General features: G+C 39.9%; 1 protein-coding gene and 1 long non-coding RNA gene across 7 annotated transcripts in view; one reads left to right on the top strand and one right to left on the bottom strand.

Annotated features, from left to right (window-relative positions):
* LOC138815426 (core-binding factor subunit beta) overlaps positions 1 to 18,599 on the top strand; it is a 49,985-nt gene extending 31,386 nt beyond the window's left edge. For 2 of the 5 annotated variants that reach the window (XM_070004834.1, XM_070004832.1), the window contains 2 exons: positions 4,322 to 4,448; positions 16,401 to 18,599. In XM_070004834.1, the coding sequence (XP_069860935.1) occupies positions 4,322 to 4,448; positions 16,401 to 16,423 (150 nt within the window). In that variant the 3' untranslated portion in view covers positions 16,424 to 18,599. The remainder of the gene's footprint in view (positions 1 to 4,321; positions 4,449 to 16,400) is intronic. The other 3 variants (XM_070004833.1, XM_070004829.1, XM_070004831.1) reach the window with 2 other exon arrangements.
* Positions 2,569 to 24,624, bottom strand: LOC138815427 (uncharacterized). Of its 2 annotated transcripts, XR_011368319.1 has the most exons (4): positions 23,892 to 24,624; positions 20,322 to 20,428; positions 14,571 to 14,663; positions 2,569 to 2,738 (listed from the first exon to the last, which is right to left on the bottom strand). It is a non-coding gene; the product is annotated as an uncharacterized lncRNA (long non-coding RNA). The 2 variants fall into 2 exon arrangements; XR_011368318.1 differs by lacking the exon at positions 14,571 to 14,663 and having other exon boundaries at positions 23,892 to 24,610.
* Between the last annotated feature and the right edge of the window lie 15 nt (positions 24,625 to 24,639).

The following is a 24,639-nucleotide window of genomic DNA, read 5'->3' as shown; positions in this document are numbered from 1 at the left end:
CATTAAAAAGACAAATTATGTAATCCTCTGGTCCATTACGGTAATTAGCATCTGCTCTCCCTGCATGGTACACTGAAGTCCTCACTCCTAATAGCATTCATTACTTTTGCTCACTTTTCTATGTGTGTGTGTGTATGGATTCATGCAGCATGTGCTGTGTTGTACTCTTGATACATTTGTGAAATTTATCTATATTGGTGTGTTCATTTAGTTTTTCATTCTCATTGTATTTCTTTGTTGATCAAGTACTTTATCCATTCTACTGTTAATGGCCGTTTGGACAGTGTCTAGTTTCTCGCTACTACTACTTCAAATCTCTTTGAAAAAATGCCAGCTATAATACAACTCATCTGTTTTTTTTTTATTGGTTTATGTTTTCACTCTGTGAAAATATATTTTTACTGAATTGTAATTGTTTATATATTTTGACTAGGTACTGGGTCAGAAACTTTTCCACAAATGAAGATAACTTGATTATAATTGTAAAGCCTCAAATGCCAATAGGTTTTTTTTTTAACTGAACATATTTTGTCACTTTGTTTAATTTATAGGTATAAATTCTTTGTGTTGTGTGTATGTCAATCCTAGGGCTAGAACTCAGGGCCTGGGTGCTGTCCCCGGGCTCTTTTGCACAAGGCCAATGCTCTGACACTGGAGTACCACTTCTGGCTTTTTTGGGAAGATAATAGAGATAAGAGTATCAAGGAGCTTCCTGCCCTGGCTGGCTGCAAACTGTGATCCTCACATCACAGCCTCCTGAGTAGCTAGGATTGTAGGCATGGGCTACTACTGCCAGCAGTGTACATTTGTTTGTAGTCTTTATATGCTTGATTTTGAAAGAAAAAGTGAGCATATTAAGCATATCACCATTGAATAATCAGATTTTTATCTAATTTCAGCAAAAATATAACTAATAAGTACTCATTTACCAAGAAAAGTCAATGCCATCATAGAAACCAAGGTGGTTTCAGTGTAGTTCTTCGAAAACTCAAGTTTTCAAGGGCAGTCAAAGAGAATGTGTGCTATCATGCTTTTTTTTTATTCTGTACCAGCTTTGCCACAAAAGTTTTGTTTTGTTTTGTTTTGGTCGCTCGTGGGGCTTGAACTCTGGGCTTGGGCGCTGTCCCTGTGCTCTTCAGCTCAAGGCGAGCACTCTACTGCTTGAGCCACAGTACCACTTCTGGTTTTCTAATGGTTTATTTGAGATAAGAGTCTTACGGACTTTCCTGCCTTGGGTGGCTTTGAACTGCGATCCTCAGATCTCAGCCTCCTACGTAGCTAGGGGGTTACAGGCGTGAGCCACCAGCGCCCGGCTGCCACAAAAGTTTTATAGTGAGTTACTTTTAATTGTGGCTGTACTTTATGAGTATATTTATGTTACATAAATTAAATGACTTAGCAGATTGTTTCATTTTTTGGGTACAGTTATGAATTTATATGTATACTAGAACTAGTTTTAGTAAACTTGTATAGGCTATTTGTCTAATTCAATGAATTTTTATACAGTCTGCTCCACCACAATTTGTATTTGTATATCATCATAAGAGCCAATAATTTCATCTTCATTGGCTTTTAAGTTCATTTCATTTTGTCCATCACAAAATGTCTCATCTTCATTATAATGACCTTTCAAATGTTTTAATTCTGTAATTGAGTTAGGAAATAGAACCACTGTTGGAATGAATGGATTTTCAGTTTGAAGTACCTGATGACACTGACGTAAAACAGGTACCCTTTAACAGGTGTATCCTTTAGTTGATTGTAAGGTTCTTCTCTTACGGAAGCCAACATATAAGCAACTTTGCTTTTTTTTGTATAGTTATAAATATATAAAAGGCAATTTGGAACTCATTTGATTGAAATGAACTTAGATTCCGCAAAAAGGTAGGTTAAATGTACTGTTTGCAGTTGCACACGTTGCCTTTGAAATATATACCAGTGCTTCCTTAGTGAATTTATTTCCCCTTTTTGGTGGTACTGGATGTTGAACTCAGGACCTTGAGCTTGCCAAGCAGATGATTTTAACACTTAGGACATCTCTAAACCCTTATCTTTTTTTTCTTTTTCTTTTTTTTTTGCCTGGGCCATGATCTTCCTGTTTATACTTCCTGACCTAGCTAAAATGACAGATATTCACCATAGTGTGAATGGTTGAAATGGGTTCTCACAAATATTTCCCCCGGCTGGCCTTGAAAATGGTATTTTTCTTTTTTCTCTCATTTATTGTTTTTGTTTTTTGAATTTTTATTGACAGATATACCTGGGCAAGGGGGTGGGGCAGGCAGGAATTGCTGGTGATTGAACTCAGGACTTGTTTTCTAGGCAGGTGTTCTACCACTTGAGCTGTGCTTCTAGTCCTTCTTCATTTAGTTTTTCTTTCACCATGCCCAGCTTCCACTATGGTTTATATTGTTCCCAACTGGCTACTTTGTGCTTCCAAGGTTTTGTATACACCTTGGAGTAACGGAGTAGTATGTCAAGTGGCCATAGTAACTAGAATATTGGAAACACTCCTACCATCCCCTGAGTCTGGGTAGAGTTCATTGTCCATAGCCATTAGTCTACATCATGAGTGAGTATGTAGTTTTATTAGCAAATGACGTCCTTGAAAGGGAGAAGTTACATTGCTGACAGATAACATTACAGGATCACGATGATACAGGTAATTGTTCATTGTCTCTCCCAATTTTGCCAGTTGTTAGAGTACAAATTCTGTTCACTGCATTTCTCCTTTTTTACTATAAAAGAACAAGACAGAAGTTGGAACCAGAATTATTCCTGCCTATTTTACTGAAACAATTATACTTTTTAATTATTTTAATGAAGAAAAATCATGACCATTACTACAATACATAGCAGTTGCTAATAACTTTCTTAGGGAATTAGATCACAACTGATGTTATATTCTCATTTTATCCTCAAATTTTCTTCTATTGCATTTAACTATAGTTGGTAATTTTTTGTCTTTGTTAATTATGTTTATTTCTACCTGTCCCATTGGACTGTACGTCAGCAGAAATGTCCTAGTTGATTTCCAACTAATAGCCTCTTGGGAACTGGAACAGCATTCTTTTGCAGGTGCCTCTGACATATGTTTGATGGACAAAATGAAGTGAACTTAAAAGCCAATGAAGATGGAAATGTTGGCTCGTATGTGGGTATACAAGTATAAATGCTGGTGGAACAGACTATAAAAATACAGAATACTAAGTCAAATAAGGGGCTTTTGTATATCCATAAATATTTGCAAAATAACACATACTGAATGCTGCTGGGTAATATCCTAAATACTTTTTGTGTCTTATGTAATTTACAACAAGATTGTAAAGTATTACAATATATTGTAAAGTATTACTATGTCTACTTTACATATGAGTTTCATGAGGCTTAGGGAAATGAGATACCTTGCCCTGGTTCTTTTTTTTTTTTTTTTCTTTTCGGTTGTGGGGCCTGAACTCTGGGCCTGGGCACTGTCCCTCAGCTCTTCAGCTCAAGGCTAACACTCTACCACTTGAGCCACAGTGCCACTTTTGGCTTTTTTCTTTTTGCTTATGTGGTGCTGAGGAATTGAACCCAGGGCCTCATGCATGCAAGGCAAGTGCTCTACCACTGAGCCACCTTCCCAGCCCTGCCCTGGTTCTTAAAGGTAATTTAAGTGCATCATTAGAACAGAAAGGAGGTGGTGGAAGTTATTTTGGTGAGTAGGATAAAGTAAGGAAAGAAGATAACAATTTGTAGGGGCTACTGTTTCCAAGGTGAAATACAAAGCATGAAAATTCCCTACTGAACTTTTCTTATTAAAAATACTCCCAAGTGGGGCACTGGTGGCTCACTCCTGTAATCAATCCTAGCTACTCAGGAGGCTGAGATCTGAGGATCATAGTTCAAAGCCAGCCCGGACAGGAAAATCCATGAGACTTTTATCTCCAGTTAACCACCAGAAAACCAGAAGTGGCACTATGGCTCAAATGGTAGACCGCTTACCTAGAGCTGAAGAGTTCAGGAACAGCTCCCAGGCCCAGAGTTCAAGCCCCACGACTGACTCAAAAAAAAAAAAAAAATACTCCCAACACTAGCAGTTGTGTAGATTTTTTTGGTGTTGATATCTTGAGGAATACACTGCCGAAGTGGTGCTGTGGCTCAAGTGGTAGAGCGCTTGTCTTGAGCTGAAGAGCTAAGGGACAGCGCCCAGGCCCAGAGTTCAAACCCCACGGCCAACAGAAAACAAAGAAAGAAAGAAAAAAAAGAGAAGTACATTGCTGTCCATTTCCTCTTAAATTATAAATGAACATCAAAATGGATGTTTTATATATTCTGACAGCAGGAGGATGCATTAGCACAACAAGCCTTTGAAGAGGCTCGGAGAAGGACACGTGAATTTGAAGATAGAGACCGTTCTCACCGGGAGGAAATGGAGGTGAGAGTTTCACAGCTGCTGGCAGTAACTGGTTAGTACTTTCCCCCAACTCTCAGGCTGTTTGTGATGTCTGTACATAATGTTTTCTTAATAGTACAATTTTGTTTTAAAAAATATTATATATGTTTGCTTTATATTAAATGTAATTGTTGTAAAGAAGTTTAATTTTAAGGTTGTATATGAATTCCTCATCTATTGGTCTTAAATTATTTATTTTAAAAGGTATGTTTTTAATATACTGGTGTAAATACCTCTTAATTATGAACTACTCAAAACATGAAATTAATAGGTCATTTTTCTTTTTATTACAAGTAAAATACAGATTCAGGAATTGACACAAACAGAACGTATAGCTTGATGGTGATTTTGTTATTGTTTTGTTTTATTTTGTTGCCAGTCCTGGGGCTTGAACTCAGGGCCTCAGCACTGTCCCTGAGCTTCTTTTGCACAAGGCTAGCACTTGAGCCATAGCACCACTTCTGGCTTTTTCTGGTGTTTTTTTTGTTGTTGTTTTTTGGGGGTTTTTTGCCAGTTGTGGGGCTTGAACTCTGGGCCTGGGCACTGTCCCTCAGCTCTTCAGCTCAAGGCTAACACCCTACCACTTGAGCCACAGTGCCACTTCCGGCCTTTTTCTGCTTATGTGGTGCTGAGGAATAGAACCCAGGGCCTCATGCATGCAAGGCAAGCACTCTACCACTGAGCCACCTTCCCAGCCCAGCTTCTGGCTTTTTCTGTTTATGTGGTGCTGAGGAATCAAACCCAGGGCTTCATGCATGCTAGGTGAGCACTTTACCCTGAGCTACCTTCCCAGCCCTTCCCTTGATGGTGATTTTGTTGTTGATCATGGGGCTTGGGCGCTGTCCCCGAGTAATTTTTTGTTTTTTTTTTTTGGTCAGTTGTGGGGCTTGAACTCTGGGCCTTAGCACTGTCCCTCAGCTCTTCAGCTCAAAGCAAGCACTCTACCACTTGAGCCACAGAGCCACTTCCTCCCTGAGCAATTTTTGCTTACGGCTAGCACTGTACCACTTTAAGCCACAGCACCACTTCCAGTTAGTTGGTGGTAAGTCTTATAACTTTCCTGCCTGGACTGGTTTTGAACCACAATTCTCAAATCTCAGTCTCGTTTGTAGCTAGGATTATAGGTGTAAGCCACTGATGCCTGGCTACTATAATTCTTAGGATCAAAATTGTAGTGTTGGTCTGGGAACCTGGCTCAGTGGTAGAGCACTTGCCTTGCATGCATGAGGCCCTGGGTTCCATTCCTCAGCACCACATCAGCAGAAAGAAAAAAAAGCTGGAAGTGGCGCTGTGGCTCAAGTGGTAGAGTGCTAGCCTTGAGCTTAAGAGCTGAGGGACAGCGCCCAGGCCCAGAGTTCAGGCCCCATGACCAGACCCAAAAAAAAAAAACAAATTGTAAGGTGTTTTCTCTCATCTTACATCTGTAAAACTAAATTCTAAATGTGCAATATACATTTATTAGCCTATATTTGTGACCTTTTGTTCTCATGCTACTTGCACTCTGGTATAGACTCTTCTTTATTTCACTAAATGCTATACTTGGGAGCATTTCAGCAGTATGATGCAAATGTCCTGAGCTGTTTATTTATTCATTCGTTTGCTCATTGGCAGTACTAGGGTTTGAACTCAGGGCCTTGCACTTGCTAGGCAAGCAGTCTACTACTTGAGCAATGCTCTTACCCCTCAAATGTATTTTTCTACTCATTCATCAAGGTGTAGTTTAAACATCTAGCCATTCCCAGTCTTTGTCATCATAATCAGCCCTTTCACTTTATAGTTTCCTATTAGTGTTCTTATTGAACAGTGCATTGAAGCAATTATATATGTGTCTGTTGACTTTTGTGTTTGCCACATTGTTTATCACAGTGTTTTTACTTAGAGTTTATTTAGTTACATAATGGATTAAAAAAAAAAAAGAAAAATTTACTATTCCTGCCTATCTGCAAACTAGAATTACAGGATAAGTAATGTGTCCCAACTGTGTTGTGCTGGATTCTGGTAGGGACTGGAGTATATATATGAAAATATTTGGCTTCTGTCCTTGGGAGAAAATGGATGTAGAAACAGGTAATTGCAGTGTCTTTTAGCAGCTGCTGTACAAATGTGGGCTCAAAAAGGAGTTAGTTCAATATAGAGAAAGGAATATTTGAGTCTGCCTAGGAGAATACATCTGTAGGAATTGTACATTTGCCAACTGGACAAGTTGGGGAAAACTTTTCCAGGCAGGAGTAACAGTGTATGCTCTGCAAAAGACATCAATAAGTAAGGGAGCTTGCCAATTAGGAGAACATAGGTCAGTCTTTCTGGAGGAAATAAATCTATATGAAGAATGACATTAATGGACAGTTGCTTAAGAAGTCTTCATAAGTATTTTGCTTTCTAAAATTAGATAACTGACTAAATTGTTGTTTGATTTTCTTAATCTCTAAAAAGGTTATACTCACTTTTTCTAGCTTGATATTTTTTAACTTCCAGTTTTGTTATTTAAAAAATACTTTGGAGCCGGCACTGGTAGCTCACACCTGTAATCCTAGCTACTCAGGAGGCTGAGATCTGAGGATTGGGGTTCGAAGCCAACCCAGGCAGGAAAGTCTATGAGACTCTTATCTCCAATTACCACCAGAAAACCAGAAGTAGTGTTGTGGCTCAAGTGGTAAAGCGCTCACCTTGAACTGAAGAGCTGAGGGATAGCGCCCAGGCCAAGAAGTTCAAGTCCCACAACTGACACACAAAAAAAATAAAACTTTGGGTTTGACAGGGGTGTCAAGTAATTTGTTGCTAGATTGTTCCTTTAGATTGTCAGTGACTGAGAGCATGCTCTCAGTACTTCACATTCCTGCTCCTCACTTGCCAGTTCCTCTTAAGCCTGAGTTTCCTCATAGAAATTATTAGAATTAAATGGGAAATGCTTATAAAACATTTAGTATGGTGATTGGTGTGCGTGCCTACAGTAAATAATAGCTCTAAAATACTTCTGTAGTGCTAAAAGCTCTACAGCTGTGCTGGTTCCAGTTAATTGAATTACCTGGCTTACAAGAGCACTTTAGTTCCCTAAAGTGTATCAAGGCAATTTCCCTGCATTATGACCTAGAGCATAGAGAACATAGTTAAATTTTCATAAATGATTTAAGATCCTCTAGTCCCTTTAGAGGAATGATTTGAAACATCAGTTCTCTTAGAAAGCTATCATGTAGAAAATTGGGGCCAAAATCTTTCTCCAGAGGGACAACTGGCAATGATGTAGAGAGATCTGGGGTTTGCATGTCTTTTGGCACTTTGTACATGCATATATTTTGCTTCATTCCTTTTTTTCTTATACTGGGCTTTGGGCTTGCTAGGCAGGCACTCTTCTACTTAAGCCCATTCCAGCCCTTTATGTTCTTGTTACTTGTTTGAATATGGTTTATTTTTCAAATCAGGTCTTTTTTGTCTAGGCCAGATGGAACCAGTTTTCCTATTTACCTTTCCCAAGTTGCTGGAATGGCTAGGATTACATGTGTGAGCCACCATACCCTGCTTGCTTGCTTGATCCCTCCTTCCTCTTCCTTTTTTTTTTTTTTTTTTTTAATGGGTTGGGGTCAGTACTGGTATAGAATTTACCAAGTGCTCTCCTACTTGAGCCATGTCTCTTTAAGTCCTGCCTTTCTCCCTTCTTTCCTTCTTCATAAATTTCATAATGTCAGCTTATTTTCTCCCAGTTTAATCTTTTTCCTAAAACTGGAGAAAAATTATGTCTTCCCTGTAATTCATCTTCAGAAATTCAAGCATCTTCTAATCACATTCCTAACAGTTGAAAATGAGAATCCCAGAACAATTGACCTGTTCTCTTTTAAATAGTTAACTAACAGAAGGAAACATAAGAACTTAAACCATAGTTTCTTGACCAGGACTTCACTAATACAGCTTATTAATCTGAAAAATAAACCTGCCAAGAGACTAGAATAGAGAAAGCTGAGATAGAAAAAAGAATCCAGGTTCCAGTAGGTGGTCCAGATGCCTGCCTAGAGACAAGGCTCAGGGAACAGCAGTAACTTGTGGGTGGCAGTAACCCAGTGTTTGGAAGTCTGAGAATTTGGCAACACAGAGGTTCAGGGATATCTACTGCTATATGGATAACCTCTAATCCTGTCATATTGTAATGGTGCTGCTCATAATGTTTATATAAATTTAGAACTATTCGGGAGGCTGAGATCTAAAGATAACAGTTTGAAGCCAACCTGGGCAGGAAAGTCTGTGAGACTCATTTCCAGTTGCCCACCAAAAAGCCAGAAGAGGATCTGTAGCTCAAGTGATAGATCACTAGCCTTGAATTAAAAAAGCAAAGGGACATTGCCCAGATACTAAGTTCAAGCCCCCATACTAGCACAGGGGGGAAAAAAAAAAAGAGGAGGCAGGGAGGCCAGGCACCAGTGGCTCACACCTTTCTAATCTTAGCTTTTCAGGAGGCTGAAATCTGAGAATCACAGTTTGAAGTGAGCCTAGACAGGAAAGTCTGTGAGACTCTTTACTTCCAATAAATTACTCAGAAAAAGCCAAAAGTGGCACTGGGGCTCAAGTGGTAAAGTCTTAAAGAGTAGGAAGCAGAACTCCCAAGTATAGATTTCAGTTTTTAGCAATGTCTTTCATTAACCTAAAATCAGTTACATAACTTAGAGCTGGACACCAGTGGCTCACGCCTGTAATCCTAGCTACTAGGAAGATGAGATCTGAGGATCGAGGTTCAAAGCCAGCCCGGGCAGGAAAGGCTATAAGACTCATCTCCAATAAACCACTCAGAAAACCAGAAGTGGTGCTGTGGCTCAAGTGGTAGAGTGCTAGCCTTGAGCTGAAGAGCTGAGGGATAGCACCCAGGCCCAGAGTTCAACCCCCATGACTGACCCCACCACCACCACTACAAAAAAAAAACAAAACCCTCTTTGAACAGGCTAGGAATGTGGCTTAGTGGTAGAGTGCTTGCCTAGCATGCATAAAACCCTGGGTTCAATTCCTCAGTACCACATAAACAGAAAAAGCCAGAAGTAGTGCTGTGGCTCAGGTGGTAGACTTGCTATCCTTGAGCAAAAGAAACTCAGAGACAGTGCTCAGGCCCTGAGTTCAAGCCTCAGGACTGTAAAAAAAAAAAAAAAAAAGAAGAACAAAACAAAATTTTTTTTAACTCTTTGAACAGCTTTCCATTCTGCTGTCTGTAAAATCTTGGATTTTTTTCTATCATTTATGATAGGACTCTAATTTCTTTTTTCTGTTTTCCAGGAAAAGGTTATATCAGTAGTACAGCATTTTCTTTACTTCTCAAAAGTAATTACAAGCCAGGTACCAGTGGCTCATGCCTTTAATAGTAACTGCTCAGGAAGCTGAGATCTGAGGATTGGTGTTCAAACCCGGCCCAGGAAAAAAAGTCTAGGAGACTCTTTTTTTCTCCAGTAAACTACCTAAATGCCAAAAATAGATCTGTGGTTCAAGTGATTGAGCACTAGCCTTGAGCAAAAATGCTCAGGAACAGCACCTGAGTTCAACAGACCCTGAGTTCAAGCCCTAGGACTGCCACACAAAAACTGTAATTACAGGTTATCATCAATTTGGCAGATAAAAGATTAATGAAATGAAGAAACATTTATTTTAGTCATCTTAACTAAATATTATTAAATCACTGGTATGTAGTAAAATGATAGCCCAAAATACACAGAGTACTGTGTAAACTATCTTGCCCTGTGTGTATTTTTAAGAGGAATATATTTGTTTGAATGTGCATAGTTGCTCTTTGATAGGATAATACAAAAAACTGAAGCCAATCCAATGAAAACTCCCAGGACTTCCTATGTGTAGTCTCTGGCATGTAGCCTATTTTATTTTTATTTTGTTTTGTTGAGACATATCTCACTGTGCTGCCCAGGCTAGTCTCATAAATCATCCTCCTACATCAGCCTCCCTAATGCTGAGATTGCAGGGGAATAACATCACACTCATCTGGCTTACAGACTATTGTGTTTGCATGTGTCTTGGCTCAGCTTTGTCTGCTCATGGTTGGAACCCTGCTGCCTGAGTCACACCTCTACTTCTAGCTTTTTGTTGGTTATTTGTCTGTCCTGGCTGACTTGGAGCAGTGGTCCTCAGGTCTTAGACTCCTGAATAGCTAGGATTACAGGTGAGAGCCACTGCTCCCTGCTAAACTGTTTTTAAAATAGTAAAAAAAAAAAAAAAAAAAAAAAAAAAGCTTCCTTCATTTGACATTTTAAACAGAGCCTTAATGTTATAAAATAAAGGGGCACTGCTCTAGTCAAGGCAAGGGGTAGGATTATTTTTATTTCTGTCTATAGTCCCTGGAGTGTTTTCAGGGAGTATCTTTGATATGTGGAATGGTGAATACCTGCTTTTGTAGACTAGTTCCACCATTTGTGTCTTAGGACCAACATTGGGAAAATGTTTGTCCTCCTTGAACCTCATGTGTAAAACCCACCTTACAGGTTGCTGCCTAGCTTATTAGTATCTGGTGCTTACAATGAACACTCAGTGAAAACTACTGCTATCCCCCCTTTCTCATGCATTTGGCTTATAGCATACCTGCAATGTCAGTAAAAAGTCATATCCTAGTAAAATTAAAATCATTTTGCCAAGAACATTTTTGCTTTTTTTTGGTTGGGAAACTGGTTGGTTGTTGTTGTTTTTCAAAACAATCAATGTATTTCAACCTTTTCTTGGCTGTTAGGGGTTTCTGATAGCAATTCTTCAGGGTTAAGTAGTGATGGGGGGTGAGGGTGGGGCGTGAAATACTAATAGACCCTTCCACTTTCTGGTAATGTTACACTTATCAGTGTGGGGGCCTAGGGAGTAAGTTAATTGGTGAAAATTCAAGTTATTTACTTAATAGTTTGTATACTTTTCTGTACTTTCATTAAAAATTTTAGTTTACAAAGTCTGGCCAGGTCCTGGTGGCTCATATTCTAGCTATTTAGAAGACTGAGACTTGGAGGATCAAGATTTGAAGCTAGCCAGGGCAGAAAAGTATGAGAGAGTCTATCTCCAATTTGCCAGCAAAAAGCTTGGTCTGAAGGCGTGATTCAAATGCTAAAGCACCAGCTGTGAGTAAAAACCTGATTGAGAGGCTCTAGTACTGGTATACAAAAAACAGTCTTTACTAAGTAACCACAGATAGATGTAACAATTCCTTATTCCTGTTGGTTGCCACATTTAGTAGCCTTTGCTTTTTCTGTCCTAGGAGGCCTTCCTAAACTGGAAAACATTGTCTTGTCTCCTCTGGCAGTTCTCTGTAGTATACAAATCTTTGTAATCGGGGCTGGGAAGGTGGCTCAGTGGTAGAGCGCTTGCCTTGCATGCCTGAGGCCCTGGGTTCGATTCCTCAGCACCACATAAGCAAAAAAGAAAAAAGCTGGAAGTGGTGCTGTGGCTGAAGTGGTAGAGTGCTAGCCTTGAGCTGAAGAGCTGAGGGACAACACCCAGGCCCAGAGTTCAGGCCCCAAGACCAGACCCAAAAAAAAACCAACAACAACAAATCTTTGTAATCAACTGTCTTCCTTTAGTTTCTTTCTTTGACTCTTGTGCAGAAAGATCAAGGTTAATATGGGACATAGCTAGTGCTCTAGTCATGGATGAATTGGAAAGGTACCTCTTTGTCTGATAGCATCTAGTACTTTACCTGTTTCTAGAGACTACTAAGAGCTTGACTGGCTTCTTGACCTAAACTGTAGTAGAGCACTATTGTCCCTAATTCACCTACAAGGTAACAAGGTACTGAAAGAGATTATAAAGTGTTAGCATATACATGGTTGTTTTTTAATGTTGGAGAATGGGTAAATAATTACTGCATATTCTACTTGGAGTTGTTTTAATACAATTCAGCAAACCAGGCAGATTTTTAGCAGAAACTATTTGGAAATAAAAACAGTCAAAAAGCTTTATGTGGCTTTTATGTTTGTGTTTTGCATGTTTTTGGAGCCTTCTGTTCTGTGTGGTCCAAAGGCAAAAAAAAAAATTCAGCCTATATTTATTTTAAATTCCCAAACACTTTAGTGTTTAATTCATTTAACTTTACCAATTATTCATTCTTGTGTAAGAAAAAAATCAGCATCAGAATGTTTGTACTTGTGTTTTCTGAATGTGCTTAATAAAATGTAGTAGATGAGAATGAACTGGAAGAAGATTCAGGAGGGAAGAAAAGGATACTAAGTCTATTCCAATACTAACAGTCTTGGTTTGCTTTCTATCTTAAGAGCTATAAAGTTACTTTATTTTACCTTTGTTTTCATTTACAAAAATGTCCTATATGCAGGGTATAATGTTTTTCTTTTTTAACTTGTAAAGCTATGTTAAAAGTTCTATAGGAGCTGGGCACCGGTGCCTCAAGCCTGTAATCCTATCAATTTAGGAGGCTGAGATCTGAGGATCCCGGTTTGAAGCCAGCCCAAGCAGGAAAGTCTGTGAGATTCTCATCTAAGTGCCTCAAGTGGTGGAGCACTAGCCTTGAGCAGAAGAAGCTCAGGGACAGTGGTCAGGCCTAAAGTTCAAACCCCAGGACTGGCAAAAAAAAAAAAAAAAAAAAAAAGTTATATAAGTTAGGCATGTTACAATTTCTTAAGATGAGTCAGGCTCACACCTGTAATCCTAGCTGCTTGGGAGGCTAAGATTGAGAGGACAATAGTTTGAGGCCAGATGGCCAAAAAAAGTTTTCAAGATCACTTCAAAATCAACAACTGGCTATAGTGAGCCATGTCTGTCATCCTAGGAATATGAGAAGATTGAGGGTGATGGAATTCAGAAAACTGATTTGTTATCTTTTAGTCTAGCTCATTACCCATACAGGAATTCCTTCTAAAACATCAGTCTGCATTAGTAACTGCTAAAGAGGGATCACTGATTTTTCAAGGCAGCTCACCCAGTTGTAGAATTGCTTCTGGAAGCTTTTTCACTAAAGCTAAATCTATTCTGTATTTGTCTCCTTCACAGGCAGCCCATATATTTATCTTCATGTATCTACCTTCTAGCATTATTTCTTCCCAGCTCTTCTGCACCCATTACACTGATCAGATTTTTCCTTCTGGTTTTGTTACAATTCTTCATCCTCCATCACAGGATCTACCCTCACATTTTCCTTAGTCCCTGCTTCACAAAGTAAATAAATAAAAACTAAAAGCATAAATAAATAGCAAGCTGGGTCCCAAGTGGCTCATGCCTATAATCTAGCTACTTAGGAGGCTAAGACCTATAGAATTGAGATTTGTAGCCAGTCTGGACAAGAAATTCTGAGAGTTATTTCTAGTTAACTGCCAAAAAGCCAGAACTAGAGATGTGGCTCAAGTTGTAGGTGGACAGTCCAAGCCCTCCTGACTTCAAGCCCCCCAATACCACACACACACCAAGAAAAGAAATAGCAAGCTGGGAGCTGGTGGCTCACACCTGTTGTAATCCTAGCTACTCAGGAGGCTGAGATCTGAGGATCATTGTTCAAAGCCAGCCCAGGCAGAAAAGTCCGTGAGACTCTGATCTCCAATAAACCACTAGAAAACCGGAAGTTGCGCTGTGGCTCAAGAGGTAGAGTGCTTGCCTTGAGCTGAAGAGCTGAGGGACAGCACCCAGGCCCAGAGTTCAAGCCCCAGGACCAACCAAAAAAAAAGCAAAACCCTCCCCCTCCCCATACTGTTTATGCTTGTATCAAAAATAAAACATTTTACTTCAGGACTACTAAAAAAAAAAAAATGAAACCTACAGCCTACACCTATTCTCCATTGGCATGACAAGTAAAAGAAAACTTAACTGCTGCTGGTGACTGTTCTTTGTCACCCATTTGGAATTATCCTATTATTAATATAAGTTGAAAATTAAAGCTGAACTACTTTTTCCATTGAAGTATTATGTGTAGGTTAGCAGTGATTTATAAATATATGAGTAGCATTGATTTTTTTTTCTCTCAGTGATTCTTCATTGCTCAACCTTTTTCTAACCTTCATTGACTGAAACTATATGCTTATAATCTCTGATTCAGGAGAATTGATTTGTCTTTACACCACACTTAGCATTGATTTGTATGGAACACAATTTGTTTTTCTTATGTATATGCTTCCATTGCTCTTTCTTCATCTGTGACAATGAGTATTTAATTGAAAGGAATGTTATAAGCACATACCTATAATCCCAGCTATGCAGAAGGTATAGGTAGGAGGACTGAGTTCTGAGGGCAGTCCTTGACAAAAAGTGGGAGACTCTACCTGAAAAATAACTAAAACAAATAGAAGGGCTGGGGATGAGTACATGGATCAAATTGAAAGAGCACCTCACCAGCAAATATGAGACCCTAATTTAAAACCTCAGTACAAAAAAACAAAGACATGCCAGGCACTCTGATGGCTAATGCCTGTAGGCCTAGCTACTCAAGAGGCTGAGATCTGAGCATTGTGATTCAAAGTCAGCCCAGGCAGGAAAATCTGTGAGACTCTTACCTCTAATTAACCACCAGAAAAACCAGAAGTGGAGCTGTGATTCAAAAGTGGTAAAATGCTAGCCTTGAGCAAAATCGCTCTGGGACAGTACCAAGACCCTGAGTTCAAGCCCCATGAAAGACTAGGAGAGAGGGGATGGATAGGCAGACAGAAGGAAAAGAAATATGCTAAAATTTAGTGTGAAATCTGCTAACAAAAGTAGTTAAAATCTTCCAGAAAAAAAAATAAGTTTATAAGGAAGTTTATAAGGAAGATTAAAGAAGTTAATGTTAAATTTTGTTTCAAAGTAAATGACCACCTTTGAATTGTACTTTGTGCCGGTCTTGGGGCTTGAACTCAGGGCCTGAGTGATACTGTTCCTGAACTTTTTTGCTCAAGGATAGTGCTTTACCACTTGAGCCACAGCTCTACTTCTGGCCTTTTGCTGGCTAATTGGAGATGAGAGTTTCAAGGCTTTATATATCTGAGCTGGCTTTGAACCTTGATCCTCAGATCTCAGCCTACTGGAATAGTTAGGATTACAGGTGCAAGCCACCAGCACCTGACTGAATTGTACATTTTAAATGGGGTAGATGTCTTGTAAGACTTGTGAATTAATGTCTCAGTAGTGCTGAGGATTGAATGTGGTGCCTTGTGTATCAGGTGTTCTGCCACTGAGTTACATATTCAATTCCAGATTTTGTTTATTTTCCTTTTTTCTATACTGGGATTTGAACTCAGGACCCTCATACTTGTTAAGAAGACACTAGTGCTATTCCCCTTTTACACTGGTTACTTTTGGGACAGAGTTACTTTTCATTTCTTCCCCAGGCACACACCTGGATCACTATTCACCTCTCTTAGGTTTCCCATCTTGGCGCAGTGATAGGTGCATACCACTATGCCTAGCTTCTTTCAGTGATGTGGCATCTTATGAAAGCCCAGGCTGGCCCAACTGCCATTCTAATCTGAGCCTCCCGAATAGCTAGGATCACAGGCATGAACCATCAGCACTCCGGTGAGATTTTTTTGATTTAGAGATTTCTAGCTAAAATTCAGTAACCAGAGATGGAATTCATTATGCTTTTCAATTGTGAGGTTAAAGTCCTTCAAACATATGATTTTTATTCTCAGGGTTTTTTTTTTTTGTGTGTGTGTGTGTGTTTTTTTTGCCAGTCGTGGGGCCTGAACTCTGGGCCTGGGCGCTGTCCCTCAGCTCTTCAGAACAAGGCTAGCACTCTACCACTTGAGCCACAGTGCCACTTCTGGCTTTTTTTGCTTATGTGGTGCTGAGGAATCGAACCCAGGGCCTCATGCATGCAAGGCAAGCACTCTACCACTGAGCTACCTTCCCAGCCCCTATTCTTGGTTTTAAGGAAACTTCAACAAGTATGTCTCCAGTGACGTAGGGAGGTATTAGTTGGAAAATTGTGGGTTGCTGATTTTTCTTACATGTTACTGTGTCATCTATTTTATATATGTAGCATATTTTATTACAAACCTATTTCTAATCTTTCATTATGATTTTGTTGTTGCAGGCAAGAAGACAGCAAGACCCTAGTCCTGGTTCCAATTTAGGTGGTGGTGATGATCTCAAACTTCGTTAACAGCACAGCAAATGTGCTTCCCATCTTTATGTACTCATTGTTTCTAGTTGGCAGAAAAGAATTCATTATAAGACCAGAAACTGTGATAGCTGGAGGTACCACAGTCAATTTCTCAACCCAAGGCAGTAAAAGACACCACAAACTGCCATGGTTTTGCACTATGATTATCATACATGCATTTCTAATGTTTAAAGCATGTAGCCAGTAATAATTTGAAATTTTTTTCTATGCAAGCTTACCTTGTTGGCATTATTTTAGATGAGTGAAACTATCCATTTGTAAAGCTTTTTTTTCCTCCATTTTAATTTAAAAGTTCATGTCATTTTTTTTTAAGAAGTTAAAATTTCTATCAAAGGGTTTTCTTTAGTTGCATTTTTATACTGTTAGATGTGTTATACAGCTTATTTTTAGAAGGGCATTCTTGGTTTGTTTTGGTTTTTTTCCCCCCTCATTTCCTTTTGTGTTTTTATAGTCTAGAGCATTTTTAAATTGTTGATATGTTCGCATTATTTACATCCTAAAAAACCTAGTAGCATAGAGCTGTCTGCTACAGCCTTCTAACAAAGTTTACAGTTGTTAAGGTTTCAGTATCCTTTTAAATGCTAATCCGCACCTTTCCTTTAAAACATTAAAATTTTAAATTGGATATTAATTTTAGCCTGCCCTAGATTTTTTTTAAATTCTGTTCTGTAATCATGACTTTGGGTGGAGATACTCTCCTAGATAATACTACTCTACTGAAATGCCTAAAAGAAGTCGCAGGCTGGCTTCTGTTTTATTCAGGGATTTTTTTTTTTAACCAATCAATAAAGGGATACTGGAGCTTCTTCATGTATTTTACAGCATATTAAACTGGAGACAGTGATGACAGCTACAAAGGTATATTAAAATCATGTTTAATATAGCTGCTTTTATGTGTATTTTATATTTGCATGCCTTTGTAGAAACAATACTGGGTGAAGAAAGATTAGTCTTAGAAAATGTTCATCTATTCAGAGGATACATTTTCTTCCATTAATTGTCCTGGGAAAACATTGAGTTATAGATGATATTTTGCAAAAGGACTTATTAGCACCTTTTGAGATTAATTAGTGTAAGATTATTTTTAAATAAGCTTACTGTCAAATTGCAACTTTTTTTAAAATATAAGACTGGAAAAAGTGCTGAGTCATTTGGCACATCCTTACAAATACCTTTCATGGTAAATAATTCATTAAATGTTACTACTACATTTACGGATTTTTTGCAAAAATGTTTGCAAAAGTGTATTTTATCATAATAGAATGGCATTATTTTAAAGAGTTTGAAAAACTGACAGTTCAGAAAATGAAGTCTGAATAAGGTCATTACATTTAAAAAGCATATAAATATACTTGATTGATGAAGGAGGTGTGACTTTTATTGTATATAGGTCTTACAAGTCTTAAACAGATAACTGTATCTCAGAATAAAAATATTTGTTATATATTTGAAGTCATGCATGGTAAGGAGTGTGTCTAAATTGTTGTAAACAGTGCATCATAAAAGGCCATGTTGATCTTGTGTAACACAGTCCTATAAATGAATTTGGTTGGTATTTGGTGTTGTACAGCTCACATGTTTACACACTCAGTGCCCTAATTTCCCATGGGGAATCACCTTCTAAGTGGTCCTTACAATGGTGTTGTAAGGTTACTTTTATTACAGGGCTCCTTGTTTTTTGACTTCTGCACATACTTTTTTAAAAAATAATATGTTATTGCTACATTCTTCTCTGTTGCTTCTATTCGAGGGCTTCAGCCCATCAGTAAATAAAATCAGTTGCTATTGTGTTCCTGTTGCCATCTTTCTGTAAATATTGAAATCTTCCTATCATTTAGCACTGTACTACTTGTCTTAATGCTGGCATTAAGATCATAAGCCTTTTTCTCTAGTAGTGAAGCCTTTGAAAACTACATTTTTTAAGTTATTGATGCAATTTGATATTTTTTCATAGTCTGTATTTAAATGAAATTACATCATTGCATCATCTTTTCTAAATTCATCTCCATTTTAAAACTTGCCTTAAGCTACAAGATTACTTTTGCCACCATTAGCCATAGTGTGTGTTGTGTGTTTAATTTACCTTCACAATAAACTGTGTAATGAAAACAGGGTCTTGGTTCTTTATTGACAAAACCTGACAATTGCTGTCCTAGTTCTAGTTAGAACATGAAAAGTGACTTTATTGCTTCTAAACTTTTCTTTGATCCTAGCTTTTACTTTATAAAAGAAGAAAGCAACAACAGTGACATCTAATGGTCATTTCTACCAATTCCAAAGAAGACTATAAATGTAGATATCACAGTTTTTTTAAAAAAAACCTGATTGCAGGTGGCTATAGTAGTACATACACATCTGTACTACCAGTACTTAGGATAATGAAGCAAGAGTTTGAGACGCGCCTTGGGCTACATGCTGAGACCTAGACTCAATAATATAATAATAATAGTCATTCTTTAACCCCTAAGATCATTTAGAAGAAATAATAAAAATACATTCAGTCTCCCAAATATGCATGATCTTTGCCCTCAGAAAACCTGTTCCATCCCCAAAACAGACCCAAACAGAAACAACCTTTTAGGTATACTGGTCATGTTGACTATATCTGCCTTGGTCTGGTTGTAGGAATAATTGCTGAATTGTTGAATAGGAGCTGAGATTGGAAGGATGGCAGATCAAATGAGAAAAGATGACCAAAGAATTTCAGGTAGCTAGCCAGGCAGGAGTTTAGCCAGTTTGAGAAATAGCAGCGTATGACAGTACTATGGAATTGGAAGGGGATTGCAGCAGTGAGATGAGCCCTAAAAGGTCAGCAAAGTCCAGAATGAGAGGCACAAACAGTGCTGGACTGGCCTGGCCTTGCCAGCCATGTGACATCTGAACCATGGCTAAAGATGGAACAGGAAGTCATTGAGGGATTGAAAGTTGGATGGAAAGGGTGCTTGAAAAACTTTCAGGGCTTGGGTAGGGAAGGGATGGTAGGGGATAAACAAAGGACAAACAACGCTCAATAGGAAATTACTCATTACCTTCCTCATGTAACTAACCCCTCTGTACACTATTTTTACAAAAAAAAAAAAAAAAAAAGCATTAAAAAAAAGGCTTGGGTTGTCAGTGGTAATGCATTACGTAGCTCATGTTGACGCCCTGAGTTTGATCCCTATAATATACACACACATTGTAAATGACATTTTAAGCTAGGTGTGATGGTACATGCTTCTAATCCTAGCACTAGGAAAAAGGAAGTAGAAGGATCACAAGTATGAGACCAGTTCTTGAATACATAGTGAAATCCTGTCTCAAAAAACAAGGTCTGGCTCACTCCTGTAATCCTAGCTACTCAGGAGGCTGAGGTCTGAGGATTGTGGTTCAAAGCCAACCCAGGCAGGAAAGTCCATGAGACTCTTATCTCCCATAAACCACCAGAAAACCAGAAGTGGCTGTGGCTCATGAGGGAGAGTGCTCGCCTTGAGCTGAAAAGCTGAGGGATAGAGTTCAAGCCCCATGACCAACCTCCCCCACCACCACCAAAAGAAAAAAACAAGGTCTAGGGGCTGGGAAGGTGGTTCAGTGGTAGAGTGCTTGCCTAGCATACATAAGCCCCTGGGTTCAGTTCCTCAGAACCACATAAACAAAAAGCTGGAAGTGGCACTGTGGCTCAACTGGTAGGTGCTAGCCTTGAGCTGAAGAGCTGCCAAGTTCAAGCCCCATGACTGACAAAAAAGGTTTGGGCCAGACATCGTGGTGCACATCTGTATCTCAGCTACATAGGAAGCAGAGATTGGGAGGTTTGAGGCCCACCAAGGCAAGAAAGTTAGCAAGAAACCTCACCTGCATCTCCCAACTAGTCCCAGCTGCTCTGAAGACAGATCATGGTTCAGGCTGGCCACATTCAAAACAAGGATCTGAAGGTGTGGGTCTGGTGGTAGAATGTATACCTAGTAAGCAATGGAGAGAGTTTTTGGCTTTCAAGACTGCTACATGTCCTGTGTTCCAAGTTACCTAGCATTAGCATTCTTTTGGCCTCCAATGACAGCTCCCATAGCCACTTTCCTGAGTGTTAATATCATCCAGGCAGCTACTGGAGCTGGAACACATGCAGATGTGTACCAGCACCAGGGCTTGAACTCAGAGCCTCATGATTTTGCCGAGCTTTCTTGCTCACAGCTGGTGAGCACTTGACCCATATCATCTAGCTTGGCTTTTTGCTTGTTAATTGCAGTTGGAATCTTGAAGACTTTTTCTGGTGAGGCTTTGAACTTCAATCCATTAGGTCTTAGTCTCTTAAATAGCTAAGCTTATTGGTGTAAGCCACATGGGCTGGCAAAACTAGTTTTTACTCCCATTTTCCCTCCCTTATGGTTCAATTGGTAGATCCTGGCAATAGATTCTATCATCTCTTCAATTTTAAAATGTTTTAAATATACCATTTGCCTGTAAGTCAAACATATATTCATTTGAAGTGCACACTTAACATTTCATGCACAGATAATACCTTTTACATCTGAGGATACAGCCATAAAGAAAAGTCAAGGAAATTGCCCATGACAAAGCTATTAAGTATCAAAACTAGGATTCAAAAGTTTGGGTTTAACTACTGACCTGAGTGGTATGCTACCATGACTTGGGGACATTCTTCATTAGGACATTCGTCCTTCATTTCTGATCATCTCTCTCACTTTGAGGTGTGGCCATTGAAGACATTGTCTTGAGTTGGCCACCTCCTCTAAGGTACTTCCTGCCTACTCTGTTGGGTTGGCCTCCCTACCTTACTTTAACAACATCCCAAAGCTCTCACTCTCATTGTTAACAAAAACTTGAGTACGTTACATTTAACTGATACTTGTCTGATACTATTCACAGAAACCTATCCCCCCCCCCCCACCCCCTCCTTCGACCTAACCCAACAGGAAACTTAAAGGACTACCCTAAAGGCTGGGTTTTTGCTTTATCCAAACAAATCCTTTTCAGGCCAGGCACTGGAAACTTATGTCTGTAGCTACTCAAAACTGCCATCTGAGGATCCCAGTTTGAAGCCAGCCCAGGCCAGAAGTGGAGCTGTGGCTGAAGTGGTAGAGTGCTAGCAAAAAAAGCTGATAGTGCCTAGACCCTGAGTTTAAGCCCTACTACTGACACATGCTCATACACACACACACAAAAAAACTTTACTCTTTTATATTCAGAGGCCTTTGGCTTTTTGTCTTGCCTCTCCCACCCAAACTCTCTCACTTCAATTCAAGCCCACCTGCTTTTCTGCTAGAAATAAGATTCTGAGTGTCTTAAAAAGTCATTTCCAGTCTAAAGTTCACTTAACTAAAATTACTCCTCACCACCAATAGAACTTACAGATGCCCAACCCAACTTTTCCTAGATATCTTTCATGCTTGCCACAGTGCAAGTAAATGTCTGCCCTGCAGCCATGTTAGGTATGTTAAATATTTTTGTCTTTCAAGAAATGTTCTTTTGTGGTTTGGTTAATTTTTTTACAAAGAAAATGGATTGTTCTATATACACTTCTGCACATAGCTTTTTTTTTTCTTTTGGAGTTCCCACATAGGGACATACATTTGTTTCTTTTTTTTTTGTCAGTCATGGGGCTTGAACTCGGCCTGGGTGCTGTCCCTCAGCTCTTCAGCTCAAGGCGAGCGCTCTACCACTTGAGCTACAGCGCCACTTTCGGTTTTCTAGTGGTTTATTGGAGATAGGAGTCTCACGGTCTTTCCTGCCCGGGCTGGCTTTGAACCGCAATTCTCAGATCTCAGCCTCCTGAGTAGCTAGGATTACAGGCGTGAGCCACCGGCGCCTGGCAAAAAAGTCTGTGATTCTTTTTTTTTTTTTTTTGTCGGTCGTGGGGCTTGAACTCTGGGCCTGGGCGCTGTCCCTCAGCTCAAGGCGAGCACTCTACCACTTGAGCTACAGTGCCACTTCCCATACATTTGTTTCTAAATCAGTATTATTACACACAGAGGATTTAGCCACCTCCCTGCAGAAACCTCAATGACCTCATTCTGTGATTTTGGCATATGATGCTGCAATGAACATTCTCTTATTTTGTTCTTGAAACTGCCAGTAGCAGTGACTTCAAAATACATTTTTGTGGTACTGGGGTTTGAACTCAGGGTGTTTAGCTCGCTAAGCAGATGCTCTCAGCCCTATGCCTTTATTACTGGTGTGTGTTTGTGTGTGTGTACTAAGGCTTGAACTAGAGCCCAGAACTCTCCTTAGCTCAGAGCTCTTCTTAGTGGTGATTTACTACTTGAACCACACATCTTCTTTCCACTTCTTCTTACTTGTTAATTGGAGACAAGTCTCTCAGATTTCTCTACCTGGACTGGCTTCAAGTTGATAATCATAGCCTAGGCACTGGTGGTTCATGCCTGTAATCCTAGCTACTCAGGAGTTTGAAAACTGAGGATCATAGTTGGAAACCAGCCAGAGTAGCAAAGTCTATAAGACTCTTCACTACTCAGAAAAAGCCAGAAGTGGCTCAAATGGAGAAAAAGCCAGAAGTGCCTCAAATGGTAGAGAACTAGCCTTAAGCACAAAGAGGCTCCGGGACAGTGCCCAGGCCAAGTTCAAGCCTCAAGACCAGCAAAATCTAAACAAAACAACAATCATATCTCAGCCTGCCCAGTAGCCATATGATTACCAGCATTCTCACCCACACCCAGTTGTGACTTCCAATTTTGATAGTCTCCCATGTTACAAGTCAGTCCTATCAAGTCAGTTTGAGAATTTAGCATGTCATTGAGGTAGGCTATAGGGCATAGGGGAAAAAAGAGGTAAACTGCAGAGTGGCTAAAAGCAGATGCAACTGTGGAGCTGTATTTCATCAGCACTACTCCAAACTGGGACCAACAGGGTTCTCCATGAGGACTACTGATTGTCCTTTTATTATAAATATGGAAGCTTCATCTCATTTATCTTGCAAGTTGCCTATTCCCTTATATGTGACTCCATAACATGGGGGGGGGGGGAGATAAGGATAAAGAGGATGTAAGCCCTATTCCAGGAAAATCCTGATGTGTCTTAGAATTCTCTACTTCCCTCCCCTAAACTGGTGTATACTGGTCCTAAGTTTTCCAGTAAATGAGTTATCCAAAACCCAGCAATTCGTGTCTCAAGAATCATGTACTGGCCAGGTGCTGGTGGCTCATGCCTGTAATCCTATCTACTCAGAAGGCTGAGATCTGAGGATCATTGTTTAAAGCCAGCCCGGGAAGGAAAGTCTGTGAGACTCTTATCCCCACTTACCCACCAGAAAGCCGGAAGTGGCGCTGTGGCTCAAGTGGTAGAGCTCTTGCCTTGAGCTGAAGAGCTCAGGGACAGAGTTCAAGCCCAGAATTCAAGCCCCACGACTGACAAAAAAAATAAAAAATAAAATAAAAAATGCACTCCCACCTTGATAGTGTATGCTTCTGCTCTGAAATAAACTTCCTTTGAATTCTTCACTTTGTTTTTGTCTGTGGATTCTTTCTCTTCTAGTGACAAGAACCTGGAGACACTGGGTTGAGATCAGCTCTAAGACCTCCCCAATCTTCACCACCACCAACTCCCCTGCTAGAAATCTTGAGGGTTCTGTATCATGGTAAGAAGTTAAGTTCTGTTGCCTAGTGCCAAGGAACTTTGTTAAAGACCAGGGTCTTTAACCTGGCTGGGCCTCTTACATTTTCCTGTAAAATGACATCTCAGGGTGGTTGTGAGCATCCAGAGACCGATGTAGAACAATTGACTTGGCATCAGAAAAGGCCTTAGCTGCCTTGTAGTTTCAAGGTACCCCAGGGAATGTAGGCCGAAAGCTCAGCCTTAACACACTAGAAGAGCCCCTCCCTCTCCCACGGGTAGACAAGAAACAGGCGCCCAAGACCTCCAGGGTTTAAGATGATGAAACGTCGGCAGCGAAGCAGGCTCCAGTTGGAGCTGCCTGGAGAGGCCTTGCCCCTCCTACGGAGCGGCCGCAGGATGGCTGTGCGTCGAAACGTGTGTGGCCTGGTGTGCAGACGCGGGGGACTCACGACCTCTCTCCTACAGCAAGCAGCCGTCGGCGAGCGGTAACGTCCGGCACAGCTGCCCACAGTTTGCGCCTGCGTTATCCCGCCTCCTTCGACCCCGCCTCCTAGGCTGCAACTCCGCCTACTACCCGGCTCCT

The sequence above is a fragment of the Dipodomys merriami genome, unplaced genomic scaffold (genome assembly GCF_024711535.1).
Source record: "Dipodomys merriami isolate MVZ:Mamm:240054 unplaced genomic scaffold, mDipMer1.0.p SCAF_64, whole genome shotgun sequence".
NCBI classification, from domain to species: domain Eukaryota; kingdom Metazoa; phylum Chordata; class Mammalia; order Rodentia; family Heteromyidae; genus Dipodomys; species Dipodomys merriami.
This window is presented reverse-complemented; position numbering and strand designations above follow the sequence as displayed.